General features: G+C 59.0%; 4 protein-coding genes across 14 annotated transcripts in view; 2 read left to right on the plus strand and 2 right to left on the minus strand.

Annotated features, from left to right (window-relative positions):
* Positions 1-700: 700 nt before the first annotated feature.
* Positions 701-3,887, plus strand: MVD (mevalonate diphosphate decarboxylase). Of its 2 annotated transcripts, XM_051629741.1 has the most exons (10): positions 701-827; positions 1,177-1,247; positions 1,341-1,455; positions 1,595-1,741; positions 1,816-2,087; positions 2,467-2,541; positions 2,731-2,949; positions 3,041-3,156; positions 3,231-3,339; positions 3,626-3,887. In XM_051629741.1, the coding sequence occupies exons 1-10, from the start codon at positions 758-760 to the stop codon at positions 3,704-3,706; spliced, it is 1,275 nt and encodes a 424-aa protein (XP_051485701.1). In that variant the 5' UTR covers positions 701-757; the 3' UTR covers positions 3,707-3,887. The 2 variants fall into 2 exon arrangements, with proteins under 2 accessions (XP_051485701.1, XP_051485702.1); XM_051629742.1 differs by lacking the exon at positions 1,595-1,741.
* Positions 3,888-3,966: 79 nt separating this feature from the next.
* Positions 3,967-6,973, plus strand: LOC127389342 (cytochrome b-245 light chain). The gene is made up of 6 exons (XM_051629754.1): positions 3,967-4,723; positions 5,201-5,270; positions 5,512-5,586; positions 5,811-5,894; positions 5,979-6,060; positions 6,180-6,973. The coding sequence occupies exons 1-6, from the start codon at positions 4,666-4,668 to the stop codon at positions 6,360-6,362; spliced, it is 552 nt and encodes a 183-aa protein (XP_051485714.1). The 5' UTR covers positions 3,967-4,665; the 3' UTR covers positions 6,363-6,973.
* Positions 6,974-8,143: 1,170 nt separating this feature from the next.
* IL17C (interleukin 17C) lies at positions 8,144-10,599 on the minus strand. The gene is made up of 3 exons (XM_051629779.1): positions 10,573-10,599; positions 9,058-9,377; positions 8,144-8,393 (listed from the first exon to the last, which is right to left on the minus strand). The coding sequence occupies exons 1-3, from the start codon at positions 10,597-10,599 to the stop codon at positions 8,144-8,146; spliced, it is 597 nt and encodes a 198-aa protein (XP_051485739.1).
* A 1,870-nt stretch (positions 10,600-12,469) lies between these two features.
* Positions 12,470-22,162, minus strand: part of ZC3H18 (zinc finger CCCH-type containing 18) — a 48,905-nt gene continuing 39,212 nt past the window's right edge. For 8 of the 10 annotated variants that reach the window (XM_051629706.1, XM_051629704.1, XM_051629698.1 and 5 more), the window contains 6 exons: positions 21,108-21,260; positions 18,895-19,055; positions 18,101-18,294; positions 16,827-16,923; positions 14,742-14,838; positions 12,470-13,466 (listed from right to left, as the gene is read on the minus strand). In XM_051629706.1, the coding sequence (XP_051485666.1) occupies positions 13,268-13,466; positions 14,742-14,838; positions 16,827-16,923; positions 18,101-18,294; positions 18,895-19,055; positions 21,108-21,260 (901 nt within the window). In that variant the 3' untranslated portion in view covers positions 12,470-13,267. The remainder of the gene's footprint in view (positions 13,467-14,741; positions 14,839-16,826; positions 16,924-18,100; positions 18,295-18,894; positions 19,056-21,107; positions 21,261-22,162) is intronic. The other 2 variants (XM_051629702.1, XM_051629699.1) reach the window with 2 other exon arrangements.

A 22,162-nucleotide genomic window follows, 5' to 3' on the forward strand; every position in this document is an offset into this window, starting at 1 on the left:
CAGGGGTTGGCAACGTCACTTCATCACCCCAACCCTCCTCCCTGCCCTGGGCTCCCCTGTAAATATCAAAATAGATACTAAAACACCCGGGCGTGAGGGGACGTGAGGCAGGGACAAGGTGGGGGTACCCGAGGGGTGGGATGGGGCCGCTCGGGGAGTTCGGGGTGGCTCCCAGCCTCTGGTGTCGTGGGAGCCCTGGGGCTGGGGGCTGCTGGGGCCACGCTGGGCACTGCAGGGAGACGGAGGGCAGTGGGGCTGTGAAGGCACAGGCAGCACTGGAGGAGCACTGGGATAACGGAGGCCCTGGAGGCTCTGGGAGGACTGGGAATATTGGGAGCACTGGAGTCCGGGGGATATAGAGACCTGGGGAGCGGTGGGGCACTGCTGATCCTGGGGCAGTGCCCGGGTAACGGGGAAGACTGGTGCGTTGGGGGTGGTGAGTGCAAGGGGAGCAGTGGAGCAACACCGGGCTGCGGGGGGGCACTGGGGGGCACTGGGGCCGCCCTGCCCGCGGCGGCGCATGCGCAGCTCCTTCCCGACTCCAAGATGGCGCCCGCGCAGGCCCCGTCCCAGCGCTCTCAGGGGGCGGGGCCGCTCCGTGGTCCGATCGCTGCCATTGGCCGTTGCGTGCCGGACGCTTCTCCGCCGACCAATAGCGAGGCCGGGACCAGCTACAGGTGACGGCCGCGGGGGCGGGGCTTGAGGCCTCGGGGCAGGCAGCGCCCGGAGCGGCGGCGGGAGCGGCGGGAGCAGCGCGATGGCGGAGGAGCGGCCGCTCGCCCGGGTGACCTGCACGGCGCCCGTCAACATCGCCGTCATCAAGTACTGTGAGTGGCAGCGTCCCGCGGGCGGTGGGGGCTGGGCGGGGCTGGGACCCCCGGGGGGCGGGGCGGCGACGGGTTTGACACCGGTTTGACACCGGTTTGACATCGGTTTGACACTGGTGTAGGGGGGAGTGGGCAGAGGTGCCGGGACCGGGCAGTGCCAAGTGATGTTGTGCCCTGCCTGCAGCGCCGTGGTGTGCCAAGCAGTGCTGTAGTGTGCCGAGACAACCCGTAACGAGCTGTACTGAGCCGTGCTCTGCCGTGCCATGCCGTGCCGTGTTGTGCCGTGCTCTGCCGTGCTCTGCCGTGCCGTGTTGTGCCGTGCCATGCCATGCCGTGCCGTCTCTTGCAGGGGGCAAGCGGGACAATGACTTGATCCTGCCCATCAACTCCTCCCTGAGCGTGACACTGCACCAGGACCAGGTCAGTGTCGGGTGAGGGTCCCTCTGTCCCCCAGCCCGTGCAGGGGGGGTGCCGAGCCGCCCGCCCACACACTCACCCCCGCCTCCCCGGCAGCTGAAGACCACCACCACGGCCGCCGCCAGCCGGGACTTTGCGGAGGACCGGCTGTGGCTGAACGGGGAGGAGGCCGACGTGGGGCACCCCCGGCTGCAGGCCTGTCTGCGGGAGGGTGAGTGTCCCCCGGTACCCACCCGCTCCCGTCCCCCCGGTACCCACCCGCTCCCTTCCCCCCGGTACGCACCCGCTCCCGTCTCCCCGGTACGCACCCGCTCCCGTCCCCCGCGCCCACCCGCTCCCGCCCCTCGCAGTGCGGCGCCTGGCCCGCAAACGCCGCGGCGGCAGCGCCGAGGACGCGGCAGCGCTCAGCCTGTCCTACAAGATCCACATCGCCACCGAGAACAACTTCCCCACCGCCGCCGGCCTGGCCTCCTCTGCCGCCGGCTACGCCTGCCTGGGTGGGTGAGCGGGGATGTTTTGGGGCGGGGGGTGTTGGCGGGTGTCCCCCGGGCTGACCCCGCGCTGTCCGCAGTCTCGGCGCTGGCGCGGCTGTACGGCGCGGCGGGGGAGCCCTCGGAGCAGGGGCAGCCGTCGGAGCAGGGGCAGCCGTCGGAGCAGGGGCAGCCGTCGGAGCAGGGGCAGCTGTCGGAGGTGGCGCGGCGCGGCTCGGGCAGCGCCTGCCGCAGCATGATGGGCGGCTTCGTGCAGTGGCAGCGGGGCGAGCGGCCCGACGGCAGGGACAGCATCGCCCGACAAGTAGCCCCCGAAACGCACTGGCCAGAGCTCAGGGTCCTCATCCTGGTGGTGAGGGGATGGGGCTTGGGAATCGGGGAGGGGGGGGGTGTGGATTTGCAGGCAGGGCGCTGGGAGGACCCCAGCCCTGTGTGGGTTGTAGACTCCAGGGTGAGGGGAACTACCTTGGTGGGACTGGAGGCTGAGGGGCTTGGGTGGGATGTGGGGGGAAGGTGTGGGAAGTACCCCTGCCCTGTGTGGGTGCAGACCTCAGGCTCAGGGGATCTTCCTCGGTGGGGCTGGGGATTCAGGGACTGGGGGGGATTTGGGAGAGGATGCTGGAAGCACCCTAACCCTGCATGGGTGTAGACCTTGGAGCTTAAGGGATCCCCCCTGGTGGGGCTTGGAGCTTCAGAGGGGGTCACATCTCATTGTCTTGTGCCCCTCCCAGGTCAGTGGGGAGAAGAAGCAGGTGGGCAGCACAGCAGGGATGCAGACCAGTGTGGACACCAGCCCCTTGCTGAAGGTAGGGGGTGACAGGCAGCTGCCTGCAGGCAGGGTTTGGGGTCCTGTCGCCCTTGGAGAAGGGAATTTCTTCATGCTGGTGGGCATGGAGGGAGGGCGGGAGGGTCAGTGCTTGCCATGCCACCCAGGTGAAGCCCATAGGGTTCGGTGTCCCCACATTGGGGTGACCATGACCCTCCTGCCACGGCAGCACCGGGCAGAGGTGGTGGTGCCGGAGCGCCTGGCCCTGATGACCCGGCACATCCGTGAGCGGGATTTTGAGGGTTTTGGGAAGCTCACCATGCAGGACAGCAACCAGTTCCATGCCACCTGCCTCGACACCTTCCCCCCCATCTTCTACCTCAACGACATCTCCCGGCAGATCATTGCCTTGGCACACCGCTTCAACGCCCACCACGGGCACACCAAGGTACCGGCCCGCCCCGCGGGGCTCCCTGCGTGCCGCAGGGCCGTGTTCCTCCACCGTGGATGTCCCTTTGTCCCCTCTCCTCCCACCACAGGTCGCCTACACCTTTGACGCCGGCCCCAACGCTGTCATCTTCACGCTGGCTGACAGCGTGGCCGAGTTCGTGGAGGTGGTGAGACGCAGCTTCCCCCCTGCCATCAATGGGGACCGGTAAGGGGAATCCCATTGCCTCCCGGGGTGGGGATGGCGGGGGGCTGGGGGCTGAGGGCTGTGCTGTGCTGCAGGTTCGTGCGGGGGCTGCCCGTGGGCTCGGCCTCGCTGCCCGGGGAGCTGCTGGCGGCCGTGGTGACGGAGCCGGTGCCGGGGGGCATCCAGTACATCCTGCACACCAAGGTACGGGGCTGGGGGAGGCAGGACGACCTGGCTGCCCAGCCTCTGCCCGAGGCTCTGGCCTTGTCCCCATCACCCAGGGTGGGGAGTGGGACCCCATCCCTGTCCCCATCCCTAGGCAAGTATGTGCTATCTCATCCCTAGGGGGGGGTGTGGGACCCCATCCCTGTACCCCAAGGGTATGAAGGACTCCTGCCCTGGATGTTTTCTTGCTGGCATGAGCCATGGGGTGATCTTTTGGGGTCCATAGGGCCCAAAGCTGCCTCTGACCCCTCCCCTGTCCCCACAGCCCGGCCCTGGCCCCCAGCTTGTGGATGACCCCAGCCAGCACCTCCTGGGAGCCGATGGCCTCCCCCGGCGCAGCCCCTGAGCCCCGGTGACACTGACAGGGACGGCTGTGACATGCTGGGGGGCTCTGCCAGTGCCCGCCATGGGGGCTCAGGGTGCTGCATCCGGCCTGGTGCGAAGCTGTCCCCAGCCCCGGGGCAGGATGTGACCCCCCTGGGCTGGTTTTCACTCTTTTGTAAGGAAATAGAGATTTTTCTGCTGCAGTGCTGGTTTGAGGTGTGTGGGCTCTGCGGGCACAACCCCTGACCCCCCATTGTCCTTGTCCCCTCCATGTCCCTTGAGGAGCTGCTCCTGTCCCCTCAGTTGTCCTTGCTGGAGCTGATCCTGTCCACCCACATGTCCCCTGTCCCCGCTGAGGGGCTGCTCCTGTCCCCCTACACAACCCCCCATGACACCACATGTCCCCTGTCCCTTGCACACCCCTTGTCACCGCCCTGTCCCTTGCAGAACTGATCCTGTCCCTCGGATGTCCCTGCGGGGGCTGATCCCGTCCCCGTGCACCACCCGTGTCACCCCTGTCACCCCGTGTCCCTCGCAGGGCTGGTCCTGTCCCCCAGCACCGCACGGGTTCTGTCCCCCCACACCCTCCCTCTCACCTTCCACGTTCCCTGACCCCCCGTGTCCCTCGCGGGGCTGTTCTTGTCCCCGCCTGCCCCGGGGACCCCCCCCCCCCCGCCCCGGGACCGGAGCCGTGCCCCCCGGTGGGGGCGTGGCCAACGGCAAAGGGGGCGTGGTCTGCGCGAAGGGGGCGGGGCTGGCGCCCGGTTACATCCGCCTTCCGGGTCGGGCTGAGCCGAACCGGGCCGGAACGGGCCGAGCCGAGCGGAGCCGGGCTGAGTCGTGAGGGGCCGAACCGGGCTGAACTGGGGCGGGGAGACCCACGTGGAGCCGAAGCGAATCGGGAAGAGCCGAACCGGGTAGTAACGTGCCGAAGAGAAGCGGGAGGAGCCGAACCGGAGCGGGACCGAGTCGGGACGAGCCATGGGGCAGATCGAGTGGGCCATGTGGGCTAACGAGCAGGCGCTGGCGGCCGGGCTCAGTGAGTGCGGGGCTGGGTGGGTGAGGGACGCCTGGGAACTTGGAGCAGGGCCCGGGGGGGCTGCCCCGCTGCAGCTGGAGGAAGTGGGGGGCTCGCCCGGCCCGGGGGGCACCGAACCTCGAGGGGTCCCCGGCCCCGCCGGCCTGGGGGGGCGCTGGGGCTTTCCGGGGGGCGCGGGCTGGAGGCGCCGGGGACGAGCGGGGAAGTCCCGGCCCCGCGGGGGATGCGCAGGGCTAGAGCCTCTTCCTCCTCTCCCTGCTCTGCTTCCTCGTTCCCCTCTTGCTCCTTGTAAGCTCCTTCCTCGTTCCTCTCCCCCCGCTTATTCCCCTCTCCCCCCTTCCTCCCCCTCTCCCCCCGCCTCATTCCCCTCTCTCCATGATCCCGGGTTTTGGGGGGGCTGTATCCTGGGTAGGAGGGTGTGTATCCTGGCTTGGGGGGGGGCTGTATCTCCCCCCCAGCCCTGCTCTGTCCCCCCAGTCATGCTGACGGGTGGCATCGTGGCCGTGGCGGGGCAGTTCAAGGGCTGGTACTTTGCAGCCTATGCCATGTATCCTTGCCAAGAGGATTCCCTGGGCTGGTTTGTGGGGACTACCCTGCCCCAGGTGGGGTGGGAGGCATGGATGTGGGGACACACACACACACACACACACACACACACACAGCCTCCTCCTCCCAGGGCTGGGCCCAAATCCCTCCTTCCTGCCCCAAACAGCCCTTTTTTTGGGGTGAGGATTGTGCCTAGGGACTCATCCTGTCCCCGAGCTCCCCTTTCCTTGACCCCCCCACAGTGCAGCAGGTGTCTTTGTCTGCCTGCTCGAGTACCCCAGGAGCAAGAGGAAAAAGGGCTCCACCATGGAGAGGTGGTAAGTGATGTGTGACCCCCTCTCCTTGTCACCCCCAGTTCCTGGGGGTCCTGGTGCCCCTCTCAGACACAGGGACATGGCGGGAGGGTCAGGAGCAGGGTTCCCTGGGGTGCCCCATACTGGAACAGTGTGGGGATGGGGGGGGTCCCATGGGGCTGGGTGTCCCCCTGGAGGGGGGATCACCTGCCCCTCTGATCCCCCCCTCCCACGGTGATGCTCTGCAGTGGCCAGAAGTACATGACGGCCGTGGTGAAGGTGTTTGGGCCCCTCACGAGAAATTACTACATCCGAGCCATCCTGCACGCTGCGTAAGTGGGGTGTGGGGTCAGGGTTGGGGTGGAGCCACCACCCCCCCACCCCGGGCCCCCCTGAACCCCCATTCTCCCACACAGCCTGGCTGTTCCTGCTGGTTTCCTCCTCTCCACCATCTTGGGCACCGTCTGCCTGGGCATTGCGAGTGGCATCTACCTGCTGGTGAGTGCAGAGTGGCTTTCGGGGGAGGGAGGTTGGGGGGTCTGGCTGGAGAAGGGCCCCCCCCAGGCTCCCAACCCTGATGCTCCCCCCCTCCCCTGACGCCCCCCGTGGCTCTGCAGGCGGCGGTGCGTGGGGAGGAGTGGAGACCCATCGAGCAGAAGCCCCGGGAGCGGCTCCACGTGGGGGAAACCATCAAGCAGCCCCCCAGCAACCCCCCGCCCCGGCCCCCCGCCGACGCCCGCAAGAAGCAGCCGGCAGAGGTGGGGGGGCAGGTGAACCCCATCCCCGTCGAGGCTGAGTAACAAAGGGGGAGAGGGGCTGGTCCCTCCTGCCTTCCTGCTCACGCTCCTGCTTCCCAGCTGCACCCAGACACCCTCAGGGGCAAACTGGGGTTGCCTAGCTCATGGGGGTCCCCGAATCCCAGGGATGCTCAGCTCGTCAGGGGCATTCCCAGCTCCTCAGGAGTGTCCCCAGCTCGTGGGGATCCCCAGTTCCCCAGGAATGTGCAGCTTTTTGGCCTCTCTGCAACTCCTGAAGATGCCTAAATCCATGGGGATCACTGGTTCCCTGAGGGATCCCCAAATCCCAGGGGACGCTAAAGTCTCTGTGGGATCTGCAGCTCCTAGGGACTCCCCAGCTCCTGGGGATCCCCAAGTCACTGCAGGCTCCCCAGCTCACAAGTTCCTGGGGATCCCTGAGACTCTGTGGCTGTTCGCCTCCTCTGGGGAGCCTCAACTCGCTGAGGGTTCCCAGCTCCCAGGAGCTCTCACATCCTGGAGAACCCCATCTCTCCGGGGAATCCCCAGCTCCCTGGGGGGGTCCCGGAGGATCAGGCAGCTCTGCTCTCTTCACTGGCTTGCTCTCTTTTTTGTCACTTCTGTAGTTGCTGTTGCAATAAAAGATGGGAAAGACATGGAGTGCTCCTGCCTCCTGCTCCCCTGGGGGCGATTGCTGGTACTGGGTTTTGGAGGGATTTTAAGGACAAACAACCCAATTGTGGGTAAATTGTATGGGGAGGAGGGGGCTATATGGTACTGTGCCCTCCTCAAGTCTTCCATGGGCCCAATGATGGAGTGAAGCTGAGGACACATGTGCAGTGGCACATGGACCTGCACAGTGTGTCCCAAAGGGGCCCTCAAAGCCTGTGGTGACCTCCCTGGCAGGGAAGAGGCTGGAGGAGGATGGGGTGGGGGGGCCCATTCATGGGTGTCTGGGCGCAATGCGGGACCCTGTGTGGTTGGTGATAATAAATCCTTGGGGTACAACCCCCCCCGTGGCCCAGCGAGGGGTGCAGCCCCCCCACCCCAGGCACCCGTGGGTGCTGTCAGGGCACATGGGGTGGCCCCAGCAGGTGGCGCTGGGCCCCTGGGACAGGGGGTGGCTGGGGCAGAGCCATGAGAAAGGTGTGGGTGGTGGGGTGCTCTGTGCTTGTGTCCCCCACTTCCCCGGGGCTGGGGGTGTGGGGCATCCCCCTGCCACCCCTCCCCGTCGTCTCCCATCTCCTCTTGCCCCTTTTGCCCTTGGTGCACTGGGTGCACTGGTGTTTTGCCCACCATGCTGGGGCTGGGAGATGACCCCATCCCTATCTGCACCCCTTTGACCCCCCAGTTCTGGCTGGGAACAGAGCAAGGACCATGCCTGGAGCATCGGCCTTTATTTGCAGGCTGCACGTTAAATAGCACATATAGAGGAGACAATAAATAGCCCGGGGGGGTTAGAATAAATAACTAGTGAGGCCCCCCCCGCCCCTCCAGGCAAGCTGTGGGGACCATGGGGTGATGCTGCACCCGGAGTCACAGTCTTGGCTGGGAGTGGGGTGGGGAGGGGAGTCATAATAAATATGGGTTTAAAAAAGTCCCCCCGTAGCAAGGCTTATAAATAATTCATAAATAATAAGGTGAGGGTCTTGAGGGAGGAGGGGAGGGGGTGCTCTAAAACAAGCACAGGTTGTGGGGGTGAGGGGTGGGTGGATGTGGTGACACGGTCACACTACGGGGCTCCACGGGAGCGGGGTTGGGAGGGGCTCAGTGCCTGAGGAGGGGGGGACGGGGACAACTCACTGCCCATAGGGGGGGGGGGGGTCTCAGTGCCCGGTGCGGGGCAGGACGCAGGTGCAGCCCACCGGCACCCTGATGTAGTCCACCTCGAAGGTGACGAGGCCGGCGCCGGCGGGGCGGGGGCAGGGCTTGCGGCGCAGCACCAGCATGGACTGGTGAATGGGCACCGAGTTCAGGGACGTCGTTTCCCGCCCCGTCTTGACGTCCACGCAGCCGCTGCAGAGACACTCGGCAAACGCCAACTTGCGTGGGTACCTGTCCTCGTCCTCGTCGATGCTATGGGGCGGGGGGGGGGAGAGAGCACAGAGTCAGTGAGCCCCCTTCCCCTGTGCTACCCCCCCCAAGTCACCCTGTGCTGGGATGCACCAGCGCCTGGGCTGTCTTTGGGAAGAGGCAAGTGAGGGATGCTTGGGGGGGGGGGGGGGGGGAACTGAGGCACGGTGCAGCAGCTGGCACTGGGGCATGTGGAGAGACACAGTCACACACACACACACACACACACACACACACACACACACACACACACACAGAGTGACACACACACACACACAGAGTGACACACACACGTCACCCCCACCCTGGGAGTAACCCCGTTGAGCAGGCACACGAGATTCCCCACTGAAGTGGAAGGTGAGGGATGCTTGGAGGGGAAACTGAGGCACAGTGCAGCAGCCAGGACTGGGCGAGTGGGACATGGTCAGCAAAACCCACCCCCCAAGTCGCTGTGCTGGGAGTGACACCACTGGGCAGGCATCCCAAGGGATCATCCTGGGAAGTGGTGGGTGAGGGATGCTCGGAGTGAGGAGGCATTGGTGGACACAGAGGCACGGTGCAGCAGTCAAGCAGTGAGCTGGGGACACACACACACACACACACGCACACGCTGAGGCACAGTGCCGCAGGGCGGGGGTCCTGGGAGGGCAGGTGGACACACACTCACCGGTAGCGCCACGGGGAGATGGAGCGCTCGTTGTGCTCGCTGTGGAGCCCGAGGCGGAGCTGCAGCGCGGGGCAGGCGCTGTCGCGCTGCCGGCGGTGGCGGTGGCCGCTGCTGTCCCCCTGCAACCGCTCCAGCTGCCCCACCAGCTGCACCGACCCGTGGTGGTCCCAGCGCAGACTCCGGCCCAACAGGTGCGGGGGGGCTTCGCCTTCCCCCAGCTCGCCCACCCGGTAGCAGGGGCCGTGGGGATGGTGCGGGGGGCGGCGGAGGCCGCGGCACAGCACCAGGGTGCCCAGCAGCACCAGCACCCCGAGCCAGCCCTGCACCAGAGAGAGGGTCAGAAACGGGGACCCTGCACCCCAACCCGGCCCCCAGCACCTGCCCCTCCTGGGGACACGCAGCACGCCCCCTCCCCCCCAGCCCCCCCCCAAGGGTTCCTTGGGGTGAACGCGCTGCCCCTTCCCCAGCCCCGCAGAGCTTGGACACACAGGACATCAGCACGTGGGAGCACCCGCACCCCTAAAGCATGAGCAGCACCCACAGCATGCACACACACACACACACACACACACACACACACACACACAGTACTGGCACACACCTCTACACACTCACCCCTAGAGATACAGCATGTGTGTGTGTGCAGGCACACACGTAGAAGCACAGAGAATACCTGTACATACACACCTATGTGTATGTGTATATACACACACGTATATATATACATAAACACACACAGAGAGTACTGGCACACATCTAAACACTCATCCCCAGATACAGTGTGTGTGTGTGTGTGTGTGTGTACTCATGCACACACACAATACACGTACACATGCAGAGAATACCTGTACATACACACAACTATGCACACATATATTTTTATATATTTTTTATATATTTATATATATAAATATATATTTATATATATTTTTTATATATTTTCTATGTATTGATATGTATTTATACATATACATCTACATACAGAGAGAGCCAGCACATGTAGCTGTGCACAGACACACACACTATCAGCACAGACACCCAGAGCACCAACCCATGTGTACATACACATGTACACATAAACCAGCACATGTACAGAACACACTGATTAGTACACATGCAAGTGTGTAGGCACAGGCACATATATACACACAGACACGCCTCACAGTACCCTTCCTTGCACATACACACACAGGGGCACAGAGCTACTAGTCTGTGTGCATCTACGCACCCACACAGAAGCAGACAAGGACATATGTGTATGTGCACACACACACAGAGACACGCACTACCAGCACTCAGTACCCTCTGTGTGCACACACCAGACAGATGCACACAAACCACCAGCATCCCTGCAGAGCTCTGCACATACAACACTGGCCAGCCCTTACATGTGGAGACCATGATACACCCTCTCTCTCTCTCTCTCCCTCACACACACACACACACACACACACACGTGTAAACCCCCCCCCCCCGCATGCTCGTGCCCACGTGCACTGCCAGCCTGACATGTACAAGCACACGCATCACCAGCACGTCCATCCATCCACACACAGCAGCCCTCAGTGCCACCCCCTTCCCTAGCCAGGGAAGCCGTGCGCACACACACAGACACACACACAGACGCACACACGCACAAGTTTGAGCACAGCCCTTGACACACACGTGCCGTGTAACTTCCCCCTTCCCATGCAAGTAAGTGCTCACAGACACACACACACACACACACACACACACACACACACACTCTCTCTCTCTCTCACCCCATCCACAGCTCCCACCCACACCGCCCTTCCCAGTCCCGGTGTTACCATCCGTGGGGCTTCACGAGAGCACAGCAAGGTGACAGGGGACACTTTCCCCAACGGCTTCCCCCAGGGATGGCAGGAGGCCGAGTGTGGCAGCACCTCCGCCGCCGCCGCCTTTATATAGAGCCGGGGCAGGTGATGTGCACACACACCTGGAAACTCCAGCTCCCGACTGCCTTTCCTCCTCCCCGCCGTGACTTCCTTCTCAACTCCACCGTGATTCCAGCCCGGAAATCCACTTCTCAACGCCTTTAAAATTGGGAAGGTTGATGGAGAGTGTGGGGGGGCGTGTGTAGATATGAAGGGTGTCAACCCCTTTGGTTGTGCTGGCGGGTATTGGGCACGGTGGGATTGCGTGGTCCAGGTCACGGGAAGGCTGGGGGGCCGGTGGACAGGTGCCATCCCATGGGATGCCCTGGGTGCTTGCCCACCAGCCCCCCAGCCCTACGTGCACCCCCACCAGTCCCCCAACCCACCACGGGGATGCCACCCAGGTGCCCCAAGCCGTGATCCCAGCCCTGACCCTGTTGCGTAAGCCCCACCGGTGATATCACCCATCATCACGTTCCACCGGAGCAGAAATCCCAAATTGGGCAACCCTGGAAAAAAAAAAAAGTTGAAGGGCTGCATCCAACCCCCCCTTCTGATGCTCCCCAGACCAGCACCAAGGGATGTCCCGGCCGCGTGAAGGTTCAAAGGCAGGATGATGGTGCTGAGCAGAGAGGGGAGGAGGTGGCGGGACCAGATGAGCTGGTTCACGGACAAGCAGGTTTTTTTTTCTCCCTTCTCTGCTCCTTATCCCACGTGGAATTTCCCAGCCTTCCACAAGCCCCCTTGCATCCCATCCCGCTGCAGACCCAGGCTGGGGATGCCTGGCATTCCCTGCTCCCCCCTGTGCCAAGGGGTTTGCCAGGAGCCACAGCACCCTCTGTGCCGCTCTGCCCCGCGGGCCCAGCACCTTTGGCATGCAGGGAAAGGATTTGGGGTCCCTGTCCCCATGGCAGCCCAGTGGTCCCAGGAGAGCAGGAAGCACCGTACTGGGGGGAGCATTGCACAGGCACAGGACCAGGCATAGCACCAGCTTGGTCTTTTACCAGAGAGACAGGATTTGCACCCATTTTGGTGGTGTCTTTATGGGGGCAGGGACAAGGCAGGCAGAGCTGCCTGTGAGGGGAGCAGGGACCCCACAAATCACCCCCTGAAGGTCTGGATGCGACCAGCAGCACCCTCAGATTGTGCAGGTGAAGCCAGGAGCAGCACAGGCTGCAGCACCCTCTACTCCCAGCCACCATTTTCACACCAGTGGGATAGTGGTTTAATACTGGGTGCAGAAGTGGAGGTCCCACAGCCCTGGGGAGACAGAGGAGGTGGGGGGCACTTGTACCTGCAGTGAGGGGCTGCAATGCTCCCTCAAGAGATGGTGCAGCTCTTCCAGTCCCAGGCAGCTGCCTGTGCAGGCAGCAGTTGGTTCCACCACAGGATCGTCAGGAGAACAGGAATAACAAAAGTACCCAGCCCAAAGATGGGGGGGCAGGGGTGTGGAAGAACTCCCCCCAAAAGGAAAGGGAAGTGAGGGGCAGGCAGAGAAGAGCAGAGAAAGGAAGAACTGGTTATCAAAATACTTTATTTCAGGGAGGTCCCTCAAAAAAAAAAAAAAAAGAAAGAAACAAAAAAAAGAAACAAAATTAAAAGAAAAAAGGACCCTCCTTATTAGACAGACATCCCCACAACACCTTCAGGGCTCCTTTTTGAAATCAACTAAAACAATCTGCTGCTTAAAATAAAAGACAGGTCATTTTCCCAATCAGACTTTAGTCAAGAATATATATATATTTTTGTTCCTGGGGTGGGAGGGCAGGGGAGGTGACGTTGCCAGTAGTTCACAGCAGTTTTCGGCTCTCTCGTTACACAGTATCTAGAAACTGCATCGCTGGAGACACTCAACACACAGCAGGGCTAACTAGGAGAATACAACTCAAGGTGAGCAAAGAGGAGAGAGGGCAGAGAGAAAGAAGAGGAGCAGTGAGAGCATCCGACAGGGCTGGAGTCCTCTGTGCAGAATTTACATGGAACCAGGGAGGGGGGCAGAGCCCGGGGCTGGCCCTGCTGGCCCCTCGGGAGCCAGAGCAGGTCCTGCCAGCTGCCTCAGCTGACCAAACTTCCCAGATTCTGGTTATTATTATTATTCTTTTTCCTGCGTGGTTTTTTTGTTGGGTGTGTGTGTGTGTTTTTGGGGTTTGTTTGTTTTTTTTTTTTTGTTTCATTTTGTTTTGCTTGTTTTTTAAAAATAACCGCAGCTGAAATAAGACAGAACTGCAAAATCCCAAAGGGGCTGCTTTTACACTATTTATAAAAACACCAAGAGTCACGCAGGGCAGGGCGGGGGCTCCACGCGCTCCCCACTATACTTTTCCCGGGATCTTGGCCCTCTTGCGAGCGATGGCATCTTCCACTGCCTTCAGCTGCTTCAGGAGCTCCTCCCGTCGGGACAGGGTGCTGGATTTGCCCGCCTTGGCACCCGCGGGGCCCGGCTCGGCCGCTTTGCCCGGTACGCTCGTGACTTTGCTGGAGCTCTTGGACTGAGGGGAGAGCTGGCGCTTCCTGGTGGGGAGAGACAGGAGAAGGGTGGTGAGAGGCTGTTCTCATCACAACAAACCCATTCTGCTGGAAAAGGGCTTTCTGAGAACGGGCAGCAGCTCCCTGGGGACACACAGGACCTCACAGAGACACAGGCGTGACCCAAACCACCCCGAGCAGATGGAAACAAGACACAGACCTACAGTGTGGCTGCCCCAGAGAACCTCAACGTGTCCTTAACCACTGGGGCACTGGGCAGGTCGGACCCACCGTGTGACACTGCCAACCCAAACAGCAAAAGAGGGTCAAGAACGAAGGAGGTGGTCAACACCAGTCTGAAAAGGCTGAGGTTGCTCTATACTGCTAGAAGACAGGACCTCAGGGCCTGAAGAGGACAAGGCTCTGGCAACCAGGGATAGGTTTTGGTTTCAGAAGGTTCTGATCCATGGAAATTGTGGCCTGCTCACATCCCAGGCTGGGAACGGGGGATGACACAGGTCCTGCTGGCTGAGGAACACAGGGATGCAGGACAGGGCTGTGTCTGTCTGCTCAGAGATCCTCAGAGACATGATACCAGAGACATGGCCAACAGCACTGGCTGGCTGCAGGCAAGGAGGACCAAGGAAGCTGTAGGTGTTCCCCAGAAGGAGCTCCACAATCCTTTAGCCGAAGGGCTCCAAGCACAGGCAGCCCAAGGCCCCTGGAGCCACACATCCTGTTCTGCAGTGGGGTATTTCAGGCAGAGCTGCAGGTACAGACTGGCCAGAAATGGGATGTGAGCTGATCACTTGTCACCAGAGGGGACGGAGAAGCACAAAGCCAGGGCTAGTCACCATTCAGGGGGCACACTTTAACATCTCAAGGCAGCCAAGTGAACAGCTGAGGGTTTGCCAGGCTATGAAGAAAGGGAACTGGGGACAGCAGGAGCAGGGCAAGGAGCTGTGCTTCCTTGCTCCTTGGCACGATGCAGCACCAGTGAGAGGCAGAGGTGCTGGCACCACTGAGCTTGCACCTAACCCAGTTGGCTCCTCTTGCTGGGACTGACCTCCAGAAAACCCCCAGGCTCCTGCTCGTTCCTGAGCTGGAACGGCTCAGCCAGTGACTTCCGTGTGAACCCCTGAGCACTTCTGGCTCCTGCCCAGGAATCTCTGCGTCCTTCCTCACCCTCTGCCTCCATGGCAACTGCAAACTATGGCCAGAGAGCCTCAGAGCTGCCCCAAGAGGAGAGACTGAACCACTGGAGAAGCATGAGCCCCAGCCTGGCCCAGAAGGGACCCAGGAGAACAAGCAGGCACTGACCTGTCTGTCTGCGCAGGGGAAGGTTTCGGGTTCTGGCCCCTCTGTCGCTCTTGCTTGGGTGAGGAGAGTCTCCCGGTCGCCTTCCTGTCACGAGCGCCTGTCGGGAAGTGAAAAGGTGAGATGTTCTCCCTGGTCACCAAGGTACTGGTCTTGCCACCTTGACTGCAGTGTCACGATGCTGCAGATCATGCCACCGAAAGTCCAAGCAGCCAGGAGAGGAACCCACTGCCGTGCACCCCATCCTCAGGGGGAGCAGCAGAGCTAGCCAAGGCTGCACCCACAGTCAGCAGAACAGAACGTGGCCTGGAGGAGCTGCCCTGGCCCTCTCCTCACCCTGTGGCTGATGGAACAAGGCTCCTCCACCACGTTTAGGCCTGCAATCCTGCAGGGCAGGACCGGCCCTCAGGGACTACCTCAGTGCTCCACGATCCCCAGCAGATCATATAGTTTATGCACGACGGGCACAGCAGCACCTGAGCTGGCCAGACAACCAGGTGTCCCTGCTCAAAGGATACTGGGTGAGTGCAGCTCTACTACTTTCAGAGCCACCTGGAGCCAATCCATGGGCAACATCTCCCTTGCATTTGTCCAGCAGGAACTGAACCCACATGCCCTAAGCAGAGCTGCTGTGGGGTCTTGCTGGCAGGGGGAAGCCCACTGGGGTCCTGCAGCAGCATCATCCCGCTTTGCTGCAGTGGGTTTCTGAGCTGCTGCTATCCCAGCACATGGAGAGGCAACTATAGCTGCAGATCCCATCACAGCAAGGTCACAGAATGGGGAAGAGAGATTCAGGGCACAAAACCCCACCAGCTTTGTGCTGGGACACTGGGGCACAGGCAGCATGCTGGAGGGTTCCTCTTGCTCAGTCCCAGTTCAATCAAGGGTATGTTTGCCTCTGGGAGGTGAGGCTGAGCTGCCTCCAGGGCTTGTGTCCCATTTGCTACTGCTTAAAAATGCTTTATAATGTACAGAAAACAAATAAAGTATACAATTACATCTGTGTATCTATAAAATCAGCACAGTTTGCTAGGCCAGCCCATTCATTTCTCTGCAGCTCAGCAGCAGTTGTGAACTAGATCCCAGTGACCTTCAACCTCACCCAGCCCCTTCCACGCTGCCTTTGCAGGAGTCAAATGCAACCAGGCTATTAGCACAGACATTTTTCTTTCTGGCTGGCACCCAGAGTCAACAAGATACACCTACAGCCCAGACAACATGGGGAAAACAACATCATGTGTCCATACCGGCTTGTACGTCAAAACCAGGTACCTCTGGCTGCTGACTCCCCACACTTTGTTCCTCAGCAGCGGCTGGAGTGTGGCATTTAGGTCTCTCTCCACGTGGTCTACTCGCTCTGTTTTCTGAGGTGCTCAGACTGCTGCTGAGGATTGGGGCAGAGAGCACTTGGAAAAGCTCATGTCCTTCTAAACATCGGGGCAGATCAGATTGTGTCACAGGCAAGTGGAGAAATAGTCTCATTTCACAGGATGGGTGATCCAGCCAATTATTGCATCCATCCCGGAGCCTTGGCAACCCGTGTGCCCTTTCCAAGCACTGCCACCAGCCTTTCTGTCAGGAGTGGGATCCATTGTGATCCATTGAAATACAAGGCAGGGAAGACCTTGTGATACAGCGAGGGAAATCCCTGACTTCTACAGCCACATCCAACATGACTAGAGAACAGGAGGCCACTGCACCCGCAGAGACCAGCATGCTGTGTCTTCCAAGTGAGAGCTGCTGTGGGTTTTTTTTTTTTTGCAGTGGACTTAGACACGGTGGAGCCGAGGCACTCGCAACACGCTCCACAAGACAGCTGGGCAAGGACCTCACCTCGCTTACTTCACACAGCAGTGTCTCACCTCCACTGTGTTTTTTTTGCAGCAGGACAGCTAATAATGCTGCCTTATCTGCTGGGAATCGCACACGCTGAGGTTTTGGAAGGACACATGCCTGCAATTAACCTCTGCAGTGAGTGGACTCTTGCAGTGGAGACTTTCCCGGGACATTTGTCACTGGAGAACCACCTTGAGTGGCAGAGCAGGAAGCCAGCCAGGCCAGGAGCCCCTGGGATGGCTGATGTCTCACCTCTGTCAGGAGACAGGTTGGCCCGTTTGGTTGGAGGAGAGGTCGGCCTGTCTTTGTCTGCTGGCTCATATCTCTTCCTGCTTCCTTTGTCAGCTGCCTAAAATGGAATTACAACAGACAACGGAGCTGAGCAGCCACTTCCCTCTCTGGGGGGGGAAGCAGGCAGAGATATTTCCTGTGATGGGTGCCCGTGAGACTCTGGCTCACTCATACCAGCACAGCTCCCATTAAACTCTTTGTGCATACCTGTCCCAGCCATCACCAGCACCATGTAATTTCCCTACCACTGAGGGCAAACAGCAACATCCTGCACCGTGTTCCATGGCTGTTTTTATATTGGCCAGAAGCAGGAAAAAAAACCAGCACTTTGTAGAGAGTTTTGTGGGTTTTTTTGTTTTGTTTTGGCAGCACCAAAGACAGCAAATGTCAGGGAGGCACGTGGACCTGTGCTTTCCTCCAGAATCCAACCATGCCAGCCAGTGGTTATGTGTAATTGCACGCTCCTCCCCAAGGAACATGCTTCAGGGACCTGATAAAGGCTCCTGACGTCACAGCACAGGGAAGTAGAGAAAACTGTGGCCTCAGACTGCAATGGGGAATTTGGACCATCAGGAAAAAAACCCAACAGGAACGCTTCAAAACCAGGAACCTATACTCATGTGACTGGGACCAACACCCTGCCCCAGCACAAAACCCCACGAGGCCAAACTCTCCCACAGGAGCTGGATTCCAGCCTCAGCCGAAGGCGCCAAGCGGGGCATCGGGCTGAGCCGTAAGGGGGGACAAACCAGGATCCCTGTGGAAAGCACGGCTGCTGGCAGGCACTCCGGAGAGGAGATGGCCACTTTTACCTCCTGACTCAGGGAATGACTCGTCAGCAGGTCGCCAGGGAGCGGGCAGTGGGAGGAGAGCTGGCTGGGAAGCATGTGGGGAGCACGCTTCCAGGGAGCACGCTTCCAGCGGGCACGGCCCCGAGCGCGCGTGGGACTTCGCTGCGCCGGCTGCAGCCTTCGAGAAAGCGGGAAGAGCCCTTGAAGCTGCAGCAGGAATGTGCCCCAGGGGAGCCGCCAACACAGTCCCAAACTCAAGCCACCACAGGGTGTGTGCTGCCAGACTGGTTCTGTCTGCCTCCCTTCAATCCCAGCTGCAGACCTACCCGGCTGAGATCATCCCAACGGCACGGAGCCCACAGCTCCCCTTCCGCCCCAGGATCCCTCCCATCTGGCTCTTGGGACCCCCAGGGTGGAGGGAACTGCATCCACCCCACCTCTCACCTTATTCAAAAGGGTCAGTTTGATCTCTTTGTGGGCGCTGAACCCCCCCTGAGACTGGGGGGCTGAGGGCTGCTGGCTCTGGAGGAGCTGCTGGGATTTGCTCCCCTGGGTGGGCTTGGCTGATTTCAGGAGCTGAGCTGGCACATCCCGTTTCCTCTTCTCCTCTTTAGTGCTGTCTTCTTTTTTTGACTTTCCTGTTGAAACCAGAGGGCAGATGTGGTGACTTGTGACTGATCCCTTTCGCCAGCCATCCCTCTGGAGGGCAGGGCAAGGGGACAATGCTCCGGGGATGGAAAAAACCCACACCAGTCAGGACAGCACGTGGCCCCAAGGTTAAAAGATCCCAGAAACCAGAATCTGCACAGAGAGGATGCTCAGCCTAAAAAGGCAAAGAACAAAAGGCTCTTGCCTCCAATCTCTGCTACACGAACAGAGGAAGAGCAACGTGATCCTGGAGTTGCCCAAAGGATTTAGCATCACCTCGCAAGGGTGAAAGAAAACAAGGTACAAAAGGGGGCATCAGGCCAAACTCCCAGGCAGGAAAAGGCACCTTCACAGCCAGAGACACATGGATGTGAATGTCTGATTGCTTCACTCTACCCCTTCTCCATGGTCTCACCCTCCCCAGTTGAACCCTCTGGGCTCCTCCAGTGTACACCAAGCACAAGCACCTGCCTCTGCTCAACCATTGTTGTGGGGAGCCCACAGCACCACCAGGGAAGCTGTACGCAGACCTCTGCTCCCCCCCTTCTTCTCCCAGGACCCCTTAGAGAAGAAAATTCCAAACCAAGTACCTCTACCTTTCTTCTGCTGTGCTGGGGTTGGGGATCGGGAGCTGGCTGAGGAGACAGGACTGGCTAAGTCTGCGTACATGTCCTCGGAGTCGGCGCTGCGTACGGAGCTGCTGCTGGAGGAGGCACTAGAGACAGAAGAAACGCTGCTCACGCTCAGGGACCTGGAAAGAGCCAACAGCCCGTTACAGTCAGGACAACAAGAACCAGGCAGCCATCAGACACCTTTGTTTCCCTTCTCCTGAGTGGCTGGGATGTCAGAAAGCTGCTGGAGCAGGCAATGGCCAGGAAGAGAAAAAGGCTTCATCTCCTGGGGGTGCAGATGACACAAGACACCCCAAACATGTTAGATACAAGTCTAGAAAGTGCTGTTTATTTATAAACAAGATTAAGGCCACATGTAAACAGGTCACAGTTTCCCCTGGTAAACAAAAAGTGAAAGCAGAGTGTGTGCTATCAGGTACAGGCCAGTGTTACGGCCTGGGTCAGGAGTTCCCTGGCAACGTTTTTGTGTTTGGCACATTTATATCCACATGGGCTTGAAAAGCCCTGGAGTCCTACAGCCCACAGCTCCTGCCCAGCTCCCCAGGGTACAGGAGAGCCCAGCTGCCTGTTTTGAGGATGCACACGCTGTCACGACTGGTAATGACAGGGAAGACTGCTATAAGATGACTATCTTCTAACAGGGCCTTAAGATGGCAATCTCCTAATGGATTCATAACATGAAAAACACCAGACAATCATTATGTTCAGGCAGACTTTCGACTTTGAAACATAACAGACAAAAACACTGGGCTGTGCCACTAGGCTTCCCTCCAGGGGCACACCACTGCAGCAGCTTTGTCACACTCAAGTGGCTTCCAAAAATCCTGGCTAGCTGGGAAGCAGCTGGCATGGCAGCCACCAACACACAGGACCTGGCAGCCTCTCCAGGAGGTTCTGCAGCCACATAACTTCTGCACTCCAGTGACTGCCCTGCCAGCAAGGTCCAAGTTCACTTTGCTGGAAACCAGCTTCAGTACAACTGAACAGAGACAAGCCCTGGAAGGTGCTGCAAAGTTGCTCCCTGCTGGTGTCCTGACCAGAGAGGAGTTTTGAGAGGTCTCATTGACTGTCGTGATGGTGACTGGATGAGCCAGAAACCTCTCCAGGAAAGATCCCAGCTACGAGGTTGTGACAGCAAACCTGCTTTGGGAACAGACTGTATTGCCCAGGTTTCCTCCTTTCCCACACAGCTGGAAGAGCAGCAAGCACAGCCCTGCTGCCACACAAGCCACACTTGTACTGAGTTTGCCCCCTCTCCTCCTCTCAGGCCCCGTATGGCAGCCTGCGTGCCCGAGTGCTCTCTGAACCTCTTGCATCACCCCTGACCAACCTGATGAATGCACCAAGCACGTAGTAAACAACTTTGTATTTCCTTAAAATAACACGGATGTTGCGCCTTGGTCACGGAGTTCAGGGATGTGAATTATCACTGCTCAGAGCCAAGTCCCTCTGAATCCACTAGTTTTACACTACAGGTCTACTTTTAACTCTGTATTACAGGGAAGCTTCAAGGCAGCTCTGAGGTTTGCATCTGTTTGCACACAGGAGTCCCTGTAAAAAAACCTGGACAAAGACTGGAAAGGGGTTTATTTCAGGAGTCACTACTGAGGCAGTTAGCTGCTTAGCAATCCCACAGACTAACAACCATGTAACTATTCACTTGGGGCTACACACAACAGGAACTGGCTGTGCAACTTTCCTAGTAAAGTAAAAATATCATTAGCTGGGCCTTTTAGGCATTTTCTGACCCACCTCTCCTGATAGGCCAAGCATCTTCCCTAAGGACATTCTGTAACCAGCAGCAGGGGAGGTTAAGAGCAGCAAAGCTCCGAAGCCTGAAACCGTTACCTTGTAAATAAAAAAGGATATGGGAGCACCCTGGCCATAAGGAGATGTTCTGGTGATAATTTAGATAAAAAGGGGCAGTTGGGCACACATGACAGGTTATTTCCTTGCATAAGCCATGGGGACATTGCCAATGTTGCACTGCTGTAATGGTTCAGGACTCAGGATTTGTAATATCACACAAAAACAATCTTGCTTCATTTCCTAGTTACCTACAGCTGCTGCTTCTTGAGGGTAGAGGTAGTTTTAGCTGCAAGAAACCACAACGGTTGAGAACAGTTATAACCTCCTACTTCAACGAAGGTTATGAAGGGTCAAGGCTGTACCTGGACTTCCTGGACCCCGATGGGGAGTGGGAGACTGAGGCAGATGATGATCTGGAATGAGATCTGGAGAGAGACCGAGACAAGGACCTAGACCGGGAGCTGGAGCCGCTGTAGCTGCTGGCGCTGCCGCTGATGCTGCCACTGATGGTCCTCCTGCAAGACAGCAGAGCCCATCCTCACCTTCCTGTGCTCCGCAGGGAAGCGGGCTTGGAAAAAGCTGTTTTGGGACAGTCTGAGCATGACAGTGTTGCCCTGTATCCTGGTGCTTTGCAAATGTGACTGTTTCAGATGATCCTCTCAGCCTTGTGTTCCCAGTCCTGAGGAAGCATCTCTTTCCTGAACAGCAGATGTTTTATGCAAGACTGAATCATGCTAACAAAGGCCAGGCAAAGAATGAGCAAACACCAGGAACAAATGCTTCCTACAGAGAAAACCTGCTAACCTTATACCACAGTGGGGCTACTTTGTATTTCAGGTTACACAAACAATCATACCTTTTTATTTTTGACAAACACACCAATACTAACATAAATCGAGCTGTCCTGTCATTTGCACAGCAAGAAGGGGGTGTGGGCAGAAGCATGAAGAAAACCCCAAACCTCAGGATTGGCATAAAGAAAAAGGAAAGGTTGTTAAAAGGGAAGGTTTCATGAAAGTGAAACAAACTGGAACGAATGGAGTTCCTAGGGAAAAGAAACCGTCATCATAAGTCTTCCCCTATGGAGACCTAACTGCTCAGGCCAGGCCTTTCTTTAGCCCCTGGGAAGGAACAGGAGATGTAAATCCATGCCAAATTAAGAACTGAGTCAGGATGCTTCAGAAAACCTGAAGGGTAAACAGACTTACAGCCACCTTCACTACACGTTGGCAAAAAGGATCATCTAGTGATCCAAGAAAACCACATATGCCCTTCTGTAGGTATGAAACATTCTCAGTCTCCTTGTGGGCTCATAAAACAGACATTTCTAGTAAACACATTTCTTACACACCAAACTGCTGCTTCCACAGACTAGACACACAGGTGCTGCACTGCTACTTCCAAACTTCTAAGTCAA

This window comes from Apus apus, chromosome 11 (genome assembly GCF_020740795.1).
Source record: "Apus apus isolate bApuApu2 chromosome 11, bApuApu2.pri.cur, whole genome shotgun sequence".
NCBI classification, from domain to species: Eukaryota; Metazoa; Chordata; class Aves; order Apodiformes; family Apodidae; genus Apus; species Apus apus.

Coding starts and splice junctions, on each gene's coding strand:
- LOC127389342 (XM_051629754.1), top strand. CDS start 4,666: ATGGGGCAGATCGAGTGGGCCATGTGGGCTAACGAGCAGGCGCTGGCG. Junction 4,724..5,200: donor GGCGCTGGCGGCCGGGCTCA/GTGAGTGCGGGG, acceptor CTGTCCCCCCAG/TCATGCTGACGGGTGGCATC. Junction 5,895..5,978: donor CGAGCCATCCTGCACGCTGC/GTAAGTGGGGTG, acceptor TCTCCCACACAG/CCTGGCTGTTCCTGCTGGTT.
- MVD (XM_051629741.1), top strand. CDS start 758: ATGGCGGAGGAGCGGCCGCTCGCCCGGGTGACCTGCACGGCGCCCGTC. Junction 1,248..1,340: donor TGACACTGCACCAGGACCAG/GTCAGTGTCGGG, acceptor CCTCCCCGGCAG/CTGAAGACCACCACCACGGC. Junction 1,742..1,815: donor CGCCGGCTACGCCTGCCTGG/GTGGGTGAGCGG, acceptor CGCTGTCCGCAG/TCTCGGCGCTGGCGCGGCTG.
- IL17C (XM_051629779.1), bottom strand. CDS start 10,599: ATGGACGTGCTGGTGATGCGTGTGCTT. Junction 9,378..10,572: donor TGCTGGTGATGCGTGTGCTT/GTACATGTCAGG, acceptor TCTCTGGTGCAG/GGCTGGCTCGGGGTGCTGGT. Junction 8,394..9,057: donor ATCTCCCCGTGGCGCTACCG/GTGAGTGTGTGT, acceptor CCCGCCCCATAG/CATCGACGAGGACGAGGACA.